General features: G+C 50.9%; 1 protein-coding gene across 1 annotated transcript in view; it reads left to right on the top strand.

Moving 5' to 3' along the window:
• Positions 1-14,800, top strand: part of LOC147090495 (voltage-gated potassium channel subunit beta-2-like) — a 75,672-nt gene that overhangs the window by 40,405 nt on the left and 20,467 nt on the right. Inside the window, exons 8-10 of the mRNA XM_085977034.1 lie at positions 4,536-4,622; positions 9,709-9,747; positions 10,881-10,966. Of these exons, the coding sequence (XP_085833160.1) occupies positions 4,536-4,622; positions 9,709-9,747; positions 10,881-10,966 (212 nt within the window). The remainder of the gene's footprint in view (positions 1-4,535; positions 4,623-9,708; positions 9,748-10,880; positions 10,967-14,800) is intronic.

The raw sequence follows: 14,800 nt of genomic DNA on the forward strand, positions 1-14,800 counted from the left end.
AAAGGTTGAGCAGGTTGGGCCTATACTCACAGGAGTTTAGAAGAATGAGGTGATCTTATTGAAACATAAGATACTGAGGGGGCTTGACAGGGTGGATGCTGAGAGGATGTTTCCCCTCGTGGGGGAATCTAGAACTAGGGGGCACAGTTTCAGGATTAGGGGTCGCCCATTTAAGACGGCGATGAGGAGGAATTTCTTCTCTCAGAGGATCGTGAATCTTTGGAATTCTCTGCCCCAGAGAGCGGTGGAGGCTGAGTCAGTGAATATATTCAAGGCGGAGATTGACAGACATTGAACTACAGAGGAGTCGAGGGGTACGGGGAGAGAGCGGGAAAGTGGAGTTGAGGCCACGATCAGATCAGCCATGATCTTATTGAATGGCGGAGCAGGCTCGAGGGGCCGAATGGCCGACTCCTGCTCCTGTTTCTTATGTTGTTATGTTAGGGAGTGTCCACCTACATCATGCCACTATCAAAATAAACAAGGATGACAAATTTGGCCCATGTAAATAATGACTCCAAAAGTTTGGGGTGTCTGGGAATCCTGCATCCCCACCCAGTAACTTCCGGGGATCCCACCCCCTTCAGAGTGGCAGGTAGACTGGATCACAGCTGACACTGAGACACTCACGGGCCGTACAGTACCAGACGGGAGTGAATCATTCCCTTTTACCCGCCGTGTGCTGTACATGTACAGTACCTGACACTGAGACATTCACGGGCCGCACAGTACCAGACGGGAGTGAATCGTTCCCTTTTACTCGCCGTGTACTGTACATGTACAGGAGCTGACACTGAGACACACACGGGCCGTACAGTACCAGACGGGAGTGAATCGTTCCCTTTTACCCGCTGTGTGCTGTACATGTACAGGAGCTGACACTGAGACACACACGGGCCGTACAGTACCAGACGGGAGTGAATCGTTCCCTTTTACCCGCTGTGTACTGTACATGTACAGGAGCTGACACTGAGACACACACGGGCCGTACAGTACCGGACAGGAGTGAATCGTTCCCTTTTACCCGCTGTGTGCTGTACATGTACAGGAGCTGACACTGAGACACACACGGGCCGTACAGTACCAGATGGGAGTGAATCGTTCCCTTTTACCCGCTGTGTGCTGTAGATGTACAGGAGCTGACACTGAGATACACACGGGCCGTACAGTACCAGACGGGAGTGAATCGTTCCCTTTTACCCACTGTGTGCTGTACGTGTACAGGAGCTGACACTGAGACACACACGGGCCGTACAGTACCAGACGGGAGTGAATCGTTCCCTTTTACCTGCTGTGTGCTGTACATGTACAGGAGCTGACACTGAGACACACACGGGCCATACAGTCCCAGACGGGAGTGAATCGTTCCCTTTTACCCGCTGTGTGCTGTAGATGTACAGGAGCTGACACTGAGACACACACGGGTCATACAGTACCAGACGGGAGTGAATCGTTCCCTTTTACCTGCTGTGTGCTGTACATGTACAGGAGCTGACACTGAGACACGCACGGGCCGTACAGTACCAGACGGTAGTGAATCATCCCCTTTTACCCGCTGTGTGTTGTATGTGTGCAGGAGCTGATACTGAGACACACACGGGCCGTACAGTACCAGACTGAGTGACTCGTTCCCTTTTACCCACTGTGTGCTGTACATGTACAGGAGCTGACCCTGAGACACACACCGGCCGTACAGTACCAGAAGGGAGTGAATCGTTCCCTTTTACCTGCTGTGTGCTGTATGTGTACAGGAGCTGATACTGAGAATCACACGGGCCATACAGTACCAGACGGGAGTGAATCGTCCCATTTTACCCACTGTGTGTTGTACGTGTACAGGAGCTGACACTGAGACACACACGGGCCATACAGTACCAGACTGAGTGACTCGTTCCCTTTTACCCACTGTGTGCTGTACATGTACAGGAGCTGACCCTGAGACACACACGGGCCGTACAGTACCAGACGGGAGTGAATCGTTCCCTTTTACCCGCTGTGTGCTGTACATGTGCAGGAGCTGACCCTGAGACACACACGGGCCATACAGTACCAGACTGAGTGACTCGTTCCCTTTTACCCACTGTGTGCTGTACATGTACAGGAGCTGACCCTGAGACACACACGGGCCGTACAGTACCAGACGGGAGTGAATCGTTCCCTTTTACCCGCTGTGTGCTGTACATGTACAAGAGCTGACCCTGAGACACACACGGGCCGTACAGTACCAGACGGGAGTGAATCATTCCCTTTTACCCGCTGTGTGCTGTAGATGTACAGGAGCTGACCCTGAGACACACACGGGCCGTACAGTACCAGACGGGAGTGAATCGTTCCCTTTTACCCGCTGTGTGCTGTAGATGTACAGGAGCTGACCCTGAGACACACACGGGCCGTACAGTACCAGACGGGAGTGAATCGTTCCCTTTTACCCGCTGTGTGCTGTACATGTACAGGAGCTGACCCTGAGACACACACCGGCCGTACAGTACCAGACGGGAGTGAATCGTTCCCTTTTACCCGCTGTGTACTGCACGTGTACAGGAGCTGACACTGAGACACACACGGGCCGTACAGTACCAGACGGGAGTGAATCGTTCCCTTTTTCCCGCTGTGTACTGCACGTGTACAGGAGCTGACACTGAGACACACACGGGCCGTACAGTACCAGACGGGAGTGAATCGTTCCCTTTTTCCCGCTGTGTGCTGCACATGTACAGGAGCTGACCCTGAGACACATACGGGCCGTACAGTACCAGACGGGAGTGAATCGTTCCCTTTTTCCCGCTGTGTGCTGTACATGTACAGGAGCTGACCCTGAGACACATACGGGCCGTACAGTACCAGACGGGAGTGAATCGTTCCCTTTTACCCGCTGTGTGCTGTACATGTGCAGGAGCTGACCCTGAGACACACACGGGCCGTACAGTACCAGACGGGAGTGAATCGTTCCCTTTTACCCGCTGTGTGCTGTAGATGTACAGGAGCTGACCCTGAGACACACACGGGCCGTACAGTACCAGACGGGAGTGAATCGTTCCCTTTTACCCGCTGTGTGCTGTAGATGTACAGGAGCTGACCCTGAGACACACACGGGCCGTACAGTACCAGACGGGAGTGAATCGTTCCCTTTTACCCGCTGTGTGCTGTACATGTACAGGAGCTGACCCTGAGACACACACGGGCCATACAGTACCAGACGGGAGTGAATCATTCCCTTTTACCCGCTGTGTACTGCACGTGTACAGGAGCTGACACTGAGACACACACCGGCCGTACAGTACCAGACGGGAGTGAATCGTTCCCTTTTACCCGCTGTGTACTGCACGTGTACAGGAGCTGACACTGAGACACACACGGGCCGTACAGTACCAGACGGGAGTGAATCGTTCCCTTTTTCCCGCTGTGTACTGCACGTGTACAGGAGCTGACACTGAGACACACACGGGCCGTACAGTACCAGACGGGAGTGAATCGTTCCCTTTTACCCGCTGTGTGCTGTACATGTACAAGAGCTGACCCTGAGACACACACGGGCCGTACAGTACCAGACGGGAGTGAATCGTTCCCTTTTACCCGCTGTGTGCTGTAGATGTACAGGAGCTGACACTGAGAAACACACGGGCCGTACAGTACCAGACGGGAGTGAATCGTTCCCTTTTACCCGCTGTGTGCTGTACATGTACAGGAGCTGACACTGAGAAACACACGGGCCGTACAGTACCAGACGGGAGTGAATCGTTCCCTTTTACCCGTTGTGTGCTGTACATGTACAGGAGCTGACCCTGAGACACACACGGGCCATACAGTACCAGACGGGAGTGAATCGTTCCCTTTTACCCGTTGTGTGCTGTACATGTACAGGAGCTGACCCTGAGACACACACCGGCCGTACAGTACCAGACGGGAGTGAATCGTTCCCTTTTACCCGCTGTGTGCTGTAGATGTACAGGAGCTGACACTGAGACACACACGGGTCGTACAGTAACAGACGGGAGTGAATCGTTCCCTTTTACCCGCTGTGTACTGTACATGTACAGGAGCTGACACTGAGACACACACGGGCCGTACAGTACCAGACAGGAGTGAATCGTTCCCTTTTACCCGCTGTGTGCTGTACATGTACAGGAGCTGACCCTGAGACACACACGAGCCGTACAGTACCAGACGGGAGTGAATCGTTCCCTTTTACCCGCTGTGTGCTGTACATGTACAGGTGCTGACACTGAGACACACACGGGCCGTACAGTGCCAGACGGGAGTGAATCGTTCCCTTTTACCCGCTGTGTACTGTACATGTACAGGAGCTGACACTGAGACACACACGGGCCGTACAGTACCAGACGGGAGTGAATCATTCCCTTTTACCCGTTGTGTGCTGTACATGTACAGGAGCTGTCACTGAGACACACACAAGGCAGGCACAGTTTAAAACAGCAGTCTGTATTTCAGCGTTGAACACCTTTCGAACTCTTTAGTGTGATGTCTGGGACAGCGGCCTTATCGTGTATTACTCATTAACCTGTGTTTGTGCCCAGGACTGAAGGGCTCCCTTGAGCGGCTGCAGCTTCAATATGTCGACATCGTCTTCGCAAACAGGCCTGATGTGAACGCCTCGTCGGAGGGTATGTAGAGGTTTTTCGATTACCGGCCGATAGAGACAGAGAGCAAATGGTTCCACCCCCGCCCATGGCTGAGTCGCCTGATCTGAGGGCGGTGGGGGGGGGATGCGGCGGTGGGGGGGGCGTCTGGGGTTGACTTTTGTGCCCCTGGGGCAGAGAGGGGAAAACAATTAGTCAGGGCGTTTGTGTGTGTGTGAGCCTGTATGTGTGTGTGTGTGTGTATGTGTGTGTGTGTGTGTATGTGTGTGTGTGTGTGTATGTGTGTGTGTGTGTGTGTGTGTGTATGTGTGTGTGTGTGTGTATGTGTGTGTGTGTGTGTATGTGTGTGTGTGTGTGTATGTGTGTGTGTGCGTGTATGTGTGTGTGTGTGTGTATGTGTGTGTGTGTGCATGTATGTGTGTGTGTGCGTGTATGTGTGTGTGTGTGTATGTGTGTGTGTGCGTGTATGTGTGTGTGTGCGTGTATGTGTGTGTGTGCGTGTATGTGTGTGTGTGCGTGTACGTGTGTGTGTGCGTGTATGTGTGTGTGTGTGTGTATGTGTGTGTGAGCCTGTATGTGTGCGAGTCTGTGCATGTATGTGTGTGTGTGCGTGTATGTGTGTGTGTGTATGTGTGTGTGTGCATGTATGTGTGTGTGTGCGTGTATGTGTGTGTGTGCGTGTATGTGTGTGTGAGCCTGTATGTATGTGTGTGCGTGTATGTGTGTGTGTGCGTGTATGTGTGTGTGAGCCTGTATGTGTGCGAGTCTGTGCATGTATGTGTGTGTGTGCGTGTATGTGTGTGTGTATGTGTGTGTGTGCATGTATGTGTGTGTGTGCATGTATGTGTGTGTGTGCGTGTATGTGTGTGTGTGCATGTATGTGTGTGTGTGTATGTGTGTGTGTGCATGTATGTGTGTGTGTGCGTGTATGTGTGTGTGTGCATGTATGTGTGTGCGTGTATGTGTGTGTGTGCATGTATGTGTGTGTGTGCATGTATGTGTGTGTGCGTGTATGTGTGTGTGCGTGTATGTGTGTGTGCGTGTATGTCTGCGTGTGCGTGTATGTCCGTGTGCCTGTATGTCCGTGTGTGTGCATGTATGTCATAGAGTCATAGAGTAATACAGCACGGATAGAGGCCCTTCGGCCCATCGTGTCCGCGCCGGCCATCAAGCCCTGTCTAATCTAATCCCATATTCCAGCATTTGGTCCGTAGCCTTGTATGCTATGGCATTTCAAGTGCTCATCCAAATGCTTCTTAAATGTTGTGAGGGTTTCTGCCTCCACAACCCTTTCAGGCAGTGAGTTCCAGACTCCAACCACCCTCTGGGTGAAAAAGTTCTTTCTCAAATCCCCTCTAAACCTCCCGCCCTTTACCTTGAATCTATGCCCCCTAGTTATCGACCCCTCTACTAAGGGAAAAAGCTCCTCAGCATCCATCCTATCTATGCCCCTCATAATTTTGTACACCTCAATCATGTCCCCCCTCAGCCTCCTCAGCTCCAAGGAAAACAAACCCAATCTGCCCAGTCTCTCTTCATAGCTGAAGCGCTCCAGCCCTGGTAACATCCTGGTGAATCTCCTCTGCACCCTCTCTAACGCGATCACATCCTTCCTGTAGTGTGGCGACCAGAACTGCACACAGTATTCCAGCTGTGGCCTAACCAGTGTTTTATACAGCTCCATCATAACCTCCTTGCTCTTATATTCAATGCCTCGGCTAATGAAGGCAAGTATCCCATATGCCTTTTTTACCACCTTATCCACCTGTTCCGCCGCCTTCAGGGATCTGTGTACTTGCACACCCAGATCCCTCTGACCCTCCGTCTTGCCTAGGGTCTTTCCATTCATTGTGTATTCCTTTGCCTTGTTAGTCCCCCCAAAGTGCATCACCTCGCACTTTTCCGGGTTAAATTCCATTTGTGTGTGCGTGCCTGTGCGTGTATGTCTGCGTGTGCGTGTATGTCTGCGTGTGCATGTATGTCTGTGTGTGGGTGTGTGTGTGCGTGTATGTGTGTGTGTGCATGTATGTGTGTGCGTGCGTATATGTGTGTACGTGCATGTGTGTGCGTGTGTGTGTGTGTGTGTGTACGTGTGTGTGCGTGTATGTGTGTGTGTGCGTGTATGTGTGTGTGCGTGCGTGTATTTGTGTGTGCTTCCACGTGTGTGTGCGTGCATGCGTGTGTGCGTGTATGTCTGTGTGCGTGTATGTCTGTGTGTGTATGTCTGCGTGTGCGTGTATGTCCGTGTGCATGTATGTCTGTGTGTGGGTGTGTGTGCATGTATGTGTGTGCGTGCGTATATGTGTGTACGTGCATGTGTGTGTGTGTGTACGTGTGTGTGCGTGTATGTGTGTGTGTGTGTGTATGTGTGTGCGCGTGTGTGTATGTGTGTGTGCTTCCACGTGTGTGTGCTTCCACGTGTGTGTGCGTGCATGTGTGTGTGCGTGTATGTCTGTGTGTGCATGTATGTGTGTGTGCGTGTGTGTGTATGTGTGTGTCTACGTGTATGTGTGTGTCTACGTGTATGTATGTCTGCGTGTATGTATGTGTGTGCATGCGTGTATGTGTGTGCATGCGTGTATGTGTGTGCGTGCGTGTATGTCTGTGTGTGCGTGTATGCCTGTGTGTGCGTGTATGTCTGTGTGTGGGTGTATGTGTGCGTGTATGTGTGTGTGCGTATGTGTGTGTGCGTGCGCGTATATGTGTGTGTGCATGCATGTGTGTGCATGCATGTGTGTGTAGTGTGTGTGCGTGTATGCATGTATGTGTGTGTGCATGTATGTGTGTGTGCGTGTATGTGCTTTTATGAGTATGTGTATGCGTGTATGTGTGTGTGCTTCCATGTGTATGTGCGTGCATGTGTGTGCGTGCATATGTGTGTGCATGTATGTCTGTGTGTGTGCCTGTGTGTGCATGTATGTGTGTGTGTGTGTATGTGTGTGTCTGCGTGTATGTGTGTGTGCGTGTATGTGCGTGTGTGTGTATGTCTGTGTGCGTGTATGTCTGTGTGTGCGTGTATGTCTGTATGCGTGTATGTCTGTGTGTGCATGTATGTGCATGTATGTCTGTGTGTGCGTGTATGCGCGTTTTTTGCACTGAAACACCTGAGAGCCGACTGCACGGGATCCCTGGACTTAGAGAGGGTAAAACCCCTGGTCCAGGTGGATTACATCCGTGCATATTAAAAGATGTTCAGCAAGAGATAGCAGAGGCACTATTACATACATATATATATAAGAACCACCGTCTCAAGGGCAATAAATGTTGGCCTTGCCAGCGACGCCTACATCCTACAAACGAGGACTGGCAGACACCAAATGTCTGCTATATTTAAAAAGGGAGATAGAACAAATCCAGGGAACTATAGACCAGTTGGCTTAACATCGGTGGTAGGAAAGATAATGGATTTTTTACACAAAGATGTCATAGAAAAACATCTAGAAACTGAAAATATAATAAAGAATAATCAGCACGGATTCCAAAAGGGAAGATCCTGCTTGACCAACCTTATTGAATTATTTGAAGAAGTAGCAGAAAGAGTAGACAAGGGTAACGTAGTAGATGTAATATACTTGGATTTTCAAAAGGCCTTCGATAAGGTTCCGCACAGTAGACTCATGACTACGGTCAGAGCATGTGGAGTCAGGGGACCGGTAGTAGAATGGATAGCAAGCTGGCTACGAAACACAAAACAGAGATTAGGGGGTTAAAGGTAATTACTCAGGCGAAAGGTGGGAAGTGGTGCTCCGCAAGGATCGGTGCCGGGATTACAGCTGTCCACCATTTACATAAACGATTTGGACTCGGGAATCGCAAATACAACTTAAAAATTTGTGGGCAACACCCAGTTAGTTAATACAGGAAACTGTGTGTTATCCGGAGGCAAACCGTCCGGCAAGCTCGAGCCACCGGCAAAAATCAGGAGCCGTTTTTTTATTCTTTTCGTTTCTTTTCTTTGCTTTTTTTGAACAGTCAAGCTCTGCAAGGTCTGTAGCTAAGCAACAGCTTCAGCTAGAGACACTACAGAGACGCTTGCCGACTGTTTAGAGGCTGTTGCTAAGCAACAGGGTTTGTTGATTCATATGGAGATGAAAATCTCCGTATGTTTCAACATTAGCTCTGGAGTGTCCGGCAGTTTTGAGGGAACGGCAGCAGCTCGGTCCCGTCGGTGCCGGATAGCACAAAGTTTCCTGTACAGGGAAGGACTGTGACAAAATACAGGAAAACTTGCAGAATGGGTGTGTAACTGGCAAATGAACTTCAATATAGAGAAGTGTGAGACAGTACATTTTGGTAGCCTGCTCAATCCCTCCTGATAGTTATAACCCCATAGTTCTGGTATCAGCCTTGTAAATCTTGTTTTGCACCTTCTCCAGTGCCTCTGTGTTCTTTTGATAACATGGAGACCAGAATTGTGCACAGTGCTCCAAGTGTGGTCTAACCAAGGTTCTGTACAAGTTTAACACAACCTCTCTGCTTTTCAATTCTATCCCTCTAGAAATGAACCCCCAGAGCTTTGTTTGCATTTTTTTAATGGCCTTGTTAACCTGTGTCGCTACTTTTTAATGATTTGTGAATCTGTAGCCCCCCCCCCGATCCCTTTGCTCCTCTACCCCATTTAGACTCTCATTTTCCAAGGAGTAGGTGGCCTCCACATTCCTTCCACCAAAATGCGCCACCTCAAACTTATCTATATTGAAATTAATTTGACAATTACACGCCCATTGACATGAATCAGCCATTCATGTGGAAATGACTTATGAAATAATACTGGGCGGCCTGCTGGTGGCGCTGTCCAGGGAGAGTATAAATACTTGGGCATGGGCCCAGCTTGCTCAGGACATTCTTTTACAGGAACTAGTGAAGGACACAACTAGACCTCCATGTTGTAAAACAGTTGATTAAAGCTTTGTTTAACGCTTAGACCAAGTGCCTAGTAGTTTTCTTACATCACCCATTCTGCCCATTTATTAACGTCGTCTTGTATTTTGTCGCAGTCACTCTCTGCATTAATTGTACCCCGCCCCGCCCCCCACCACCAAGGGGGTAAGGGTTGCTTCGATCCACGAATATTTGTTAATGCATTGTCTTAAACTTCTTTTGTCCGCAGGTAACTACGCTCCCCGATCAAGGATCTTCTTTGTGGAAGGTATTTATTCACAAGCGAATGGTTCTTTATTGCGTCCTTGTGGGGGAGGCGGGGAGGGGGCAATGTGACTACAGGAGTTGCTGCTCATTTAGTTCCACCAATCATAGCAAGAGGCATAAAATATTCAAGAGAAAACTTTATTGGCAAAGCACAATTCCCGAAGGAGACCATGGGCAACAGCAGAAGGTGGGGGTGAAAGTCCGGCCGTTACTTGTTGGTTGTCCATCAGATCTTCTCGGCCAGCGTAGATCAGCTCTATGCGTTCGGAGGGAGTTGACGGGGACATTTCACCCCACCCAGCACGTCACACAGGGTTCCTATTCTCGATTGCTACCCACTGGCCCACCACCACCCCCCCCACCCCACCCCCGCATCCATTAGGAGAGGGTAGATGGAGTTAGAAAATTGGTGGGTATAGGAGAAGGATAATTCTTGGAGAGCCAGCGGAGGGAGCAGGCCGCGTGGCTGATCTCTTGTCCAGGGTATGTTGCACTGGGCAAGGAGGAAAGCTAAAGACGGGAGGCACATTTAAAAAAAGAAAATCTGGGGGAGGAACGAGAAGGTGTAGGGGCCGATTTTCCTATTCAGATTCCCCTCCAGAGATGTGCTCATGGGTGCAACTTGCTGTATTCGCGACAAACAGGGCGGCGTTTCCTTAAATCGCGGTCAAAGTTCGTTGCTGGCGCTTTGCGCCATAGCAACAGAACTTCCTGTGTGGCCCAGGAAGTGGTTCAAAAGAACTTCCTCCCTACAAAAACTTTTGACAGATGAAACGTCATACGTTGCCGTTCTCTGCAACTGGCTTCCCCTTAATTGGCCTGCTGAGCCCGCTGGGCGGGCTTGGCGAGGTCAATCAAGGGAAAATAGCGTGGGTTGGCCAGAAGTTGTTGGAGGCGGGACTGAAACCCGACAAGTGGGAGTCCCGTCTCCAAAAGCTCCCCGCTGGCAAAATCACCCCCTTAGTAACTGTCGTGTATTTATGGCCCCCAGTTTTGGATTCTCCCACAAGTGGAAACATTCTCTCCACATCTACCTTGCTTAACAGTGGCCAGGAAGCAAGATCTATGGCGGTTTCCTTCGCGGTTCCCTCGATAGTGTGATGCTCACTGTGCAATTCCCTCCATCTTGTGCAGAAATTGTCCGAGCCATGACATTCCTGATAAACCAAGGCGAAGCGATGTACTGGGGCACCTCACGGTGGAGCGCGGTGGAGATCATGGTGAGTGGCTTCAAAAGAGAACCCACTAGGACTTCCTCCCCTGCGGCAGTGAGAAGGTTCATCCTGAAAGAGTTTGAGAAGGGGATTATTTCCATTGGTTGGTGGATGAGTTACATCAACAACACCGCGCATTTATACAGCGCCTTTAATAAAACATAGAAACATAGAAGATAGGAGCAGGAGTAGGCCATTCGGCCCCTCGAGCCTGCTCCGCCATTCAATGCGATCATGGCTGATCATCCAAATTCAGTACCCGGTCCCTGCTATCTCCCCATGTCCCTTGATCCCTTTAGCCTTAAGAAATATATCCAACTCCTGGTGGTAATGTGGTAAAGCGTCCCAAGGCGCTTCACAGGAGCGATTATCAAACAAAATTTTGACACCGAGCCACATAAGGAGAAATTAGGATATTAGGGCCTAAGGCTTGGTCAAGGTGATAAGTTCGAAGGAGCATCTCAAGGAGGAGAGAGGCGGAGAGGTTTAGGGAGGGAATTCCAGAGCTTCGAGCCTTAGCCGGCTGAAGACGCGGCCGCTAATAGTTGGAGCGATGGAAATCGGGGAGGAGCAAGAGGCCAGAATTGGAGGAATGCAGAGATCTCGGAGGGGGTTGTGGGGCTGGAGGAGGTTACAGAGACAGGGATGGAGGAGGCCACGGAGGGATTTGAAAACAAGGATGAGAATTTTAGAATCGAGGCGTTGCCGGACCGGGAGCCAGTGTAGTTCAGCGAGCGCAGGGGGCGATGGGTGAACGGGACTCGGTGCGAGTTAGGACACGGGGGCAGCAGAGTTTTGGATGAGCTCAAGTTCTCAACGCCTCCTGTGCTGTAACTACTATCAAATCAGATTCCGTCAAGGTCTACTTTGCCTTCCCAGTCCTCCTACAGCTACAGGCTTTTAGAACATAAGAACATCAGAATTAGGAGCAGGAGTTGGCCATGCGGCCCCTCGAGCCTGCTCCGCCATTCAATGAGATCATGGCTGATCCGACCTCAACTCCACTTTCCCGCCCGATCCCCATATCCCTTGATTCCCCTACAGTCCAAAAATCTATCGATCTCAGCCTTGAATATACTCAATGACTGAGCATCCACAGCCCTCTGGGGCAGAGAATTCCAAAGATTCACAACCCTCTGAGTGAAGAAATTCCTCCTCATCTCAGTTTTAAATGGCCGCCCCCTTATCCTGAGACGGTGCCTCCTGGTTCTAAACACTCCAGCCAGGGGAAACAATCTCTCAGCATCTACCCTGTCAATCCCTCTCAGAATCTAGTATGTTTCAATGAGATCACCTCTCATTCTTCTAAACTCCAGGGAGTATAGGCCCATTCTACTCAATCTCTCCTCATAGGACAACCCTCTCATCCCAGGAATCAATCTAGTGAACCTTCCTTGCACCGCCTCTAAGGCAAGTATATCCTTCCTTAGGTAAGGAGACCAAAACTGTACTTTAGAATCTTTTTTTTTTGTCACCATACTATCGCTCCTGATTCCTCCCTCCCCTTTTAGTACCCCTTGCCGCCAATCTACATTTCTGGGCCTTCAGTCCAGGCTTCGCGAAAGGGCAAAGGGGAAAAAAAGGGGGAGCGTGCCTGCCCCCTAATGGTGAAAGGTGTTATCACATGGCAGGAATCATGCAGCCCTGTGGTTTGGGGTTTTCAGGGCAGCAACAAGACAGTGGAGCTTCCTGAAGGGAAAGATACTGATATACAGAGAGCAGCAGGCCCCGGGTTTGGTCCCCCCCCCTTACCCCTCATCTCTGCTGAGTTAGCTGATATCAGTGGTGGGGCGGTGAGGTGGGGCGGGGTGGAGAGCAGCAGCTGGGAATCTCCAATTAACCTCCGCATCTCTTTCCCTCCGTCTCTATTTATCTATTTGTGTGTCAGCCGTGGATCAGTGGGGTAGCGCTCTCTCTCGCCTCTGAGTCAGAGAGGTCGTGGGTTCAAGTCCCACTCCAGAGACTTGAGCACAAAAATCCAGGCTGACACTCCCGGTGCCAGTACTGAGGGAGCGTTGCACTGTCGGAGGTGCCGTCCTTCGGATGAGACGTTAAACCGAGGCCCCGGCTGCTCTCTCAGGTGGACGTAAAAGATCCCACGGCCACTATTTCGATCGAGGCCAATATTTATCCCTCAATCAACATCACTAAACAGATTATCTGGTCATTATCACATTGCTGTTTGTGGGAGCTTGCTGTGCGCAAATTGGCTGCCGCGTTTCCCACATTACAACAGTGACTACACTTCAAAAAGTACTTCATTGGCTGTAAAGCGGATTGGGACGTCCTGAGATGGTGAAAGGCGCTATATAAATGCAAGTCTTTCTTTTATCTCTCCCTCAGTCCCTGCCTGTCTAGCTGTGTCCCTGTCTCTGACTCACTCTTGTCACCACTCTCTTGATCGCTGTCGTGTGGGAGGTGGTGTGCGGGAGACAGGAACATGGGTGAATGTCCTGCCAACGTGCACTGTATAGACTCCTGTGCGATGAAAGTCGGGACATTCAAGGGAACGTGGAATACAATTGGATGGAAGTAGCAGGAACAAGGGATAGAATTGGAGGGAGGGGCAGGAACAAGGGATAGAATTGGAGGGAGGGGCAGGAATGAGGGATAGAATTGGAGGGAGGGCAGGAACAAGGGATAGAATTGGAGGGAGGGGCAGGAATGAGGGATAGAATTGGAGGGAGGGGCAGGAACAAGGGATAGAATTGGAGGGGGGGCAGGAACGAGGGATAGAATTGGAGGGAGGGGCAGGAATGAGGGATAGAATTGGAGGGAGAGCAGGAACAAGGGATAGAATTGGAGGGGGCAGGAATGAGGGATAGAATTGGAGGGAGGGGCAGGAACGAGGGATAGAATTGGAGGGAGGGGCAGGAATAAGGGATAGAATTGGAGGGGGCAGGAATGAGGGATAGAATTGGAGGGAGGGGCAGGAACGAGGGATAGAATTGGAGGGAGGGGCAGGAACGTGGGATAGAATTGGAGGGAGGGGCAGGAATGTGGGATAGAATTGGAGGGAGGGGCAGGAACGTGGGATAGAATTGGAGGGAGGGCAGGAATGAGGGATAGAATTGGAGGGAGGGGCAGGAACGACGGATAGAATTGGAGGGAGGGGCAGGAAAGTGGGATAGAATTGGAGGGAGGGCAGGAATGAGGGATAGAATTGAAGGGAGAGGCAGGAATGAGGGATAGAATTGGAGGGAGGGGCAGGAATGAGGGATAGAATTGGAGGGAGAGGCAGGAATGAGGGATAGAATTGGAGGGAGGGACAGGAACGTGGGATAGAATTGGAGGGAGGGGCAGGAACGAGGGATAGAATTGGAGGGAGGGGCAGGACTGAGGGATAGAATTGGAGGGAGAGGCAGGAATGAGGGATAGAATTGGAGGGGGGCAGGAATGAGGGATAGAATTGGAGGGAGAGGCAGGAATGAGGGATAGAATTGGAGGGAGGGGCAGGAACGTGGGATAGAATTGGAGGGAGGGGCAGGAACGTGGGATAGAATTGGAGGGAGGGGCAGGAACGAGGGATAGAATTGGAGGAAGGGGCAGGAATGAGGATTAGAATTGGAGGGAGGGGCAGGAATGTGGGATAGAATTGGAGGAAGGGGCAGGAATGAGGATTAGAATTGGAGGGAGGGGCAGGAACGAGGGATAGAATTGGAGGGAGGGGCAGGAATGAGGATTAGAATTGGAGGGAGGGGCAGGAACGAGGGATAGAATTGGAGGGAGGGGCAGGAACGAGGGATAGAATTGGAGGAAGGGCAGGAATGAGGATTAGAATTGGAGGGAGGGGCAGGAACAAGGGATAGAATTGGAGGGAGGGGCAGGAATGAGGGATAG

Source organism: Somniosus microcephalus, unplaced genomic scaffold, assembly GCF_052327205.1.
Source record: "Somniosus microcephalus isolate GS21.2 unplaced genomic scaffold, FLI_Smic_1.0 unresolved_chr4, whole genome shotgun sequence".
NCBI classification, from domain to species: Eukaryota; Metazoa; Chordata; class Chondrichthyes; order Squaliformes; family Somniosidae; genus Somniosus; species Somniosus microcephalus.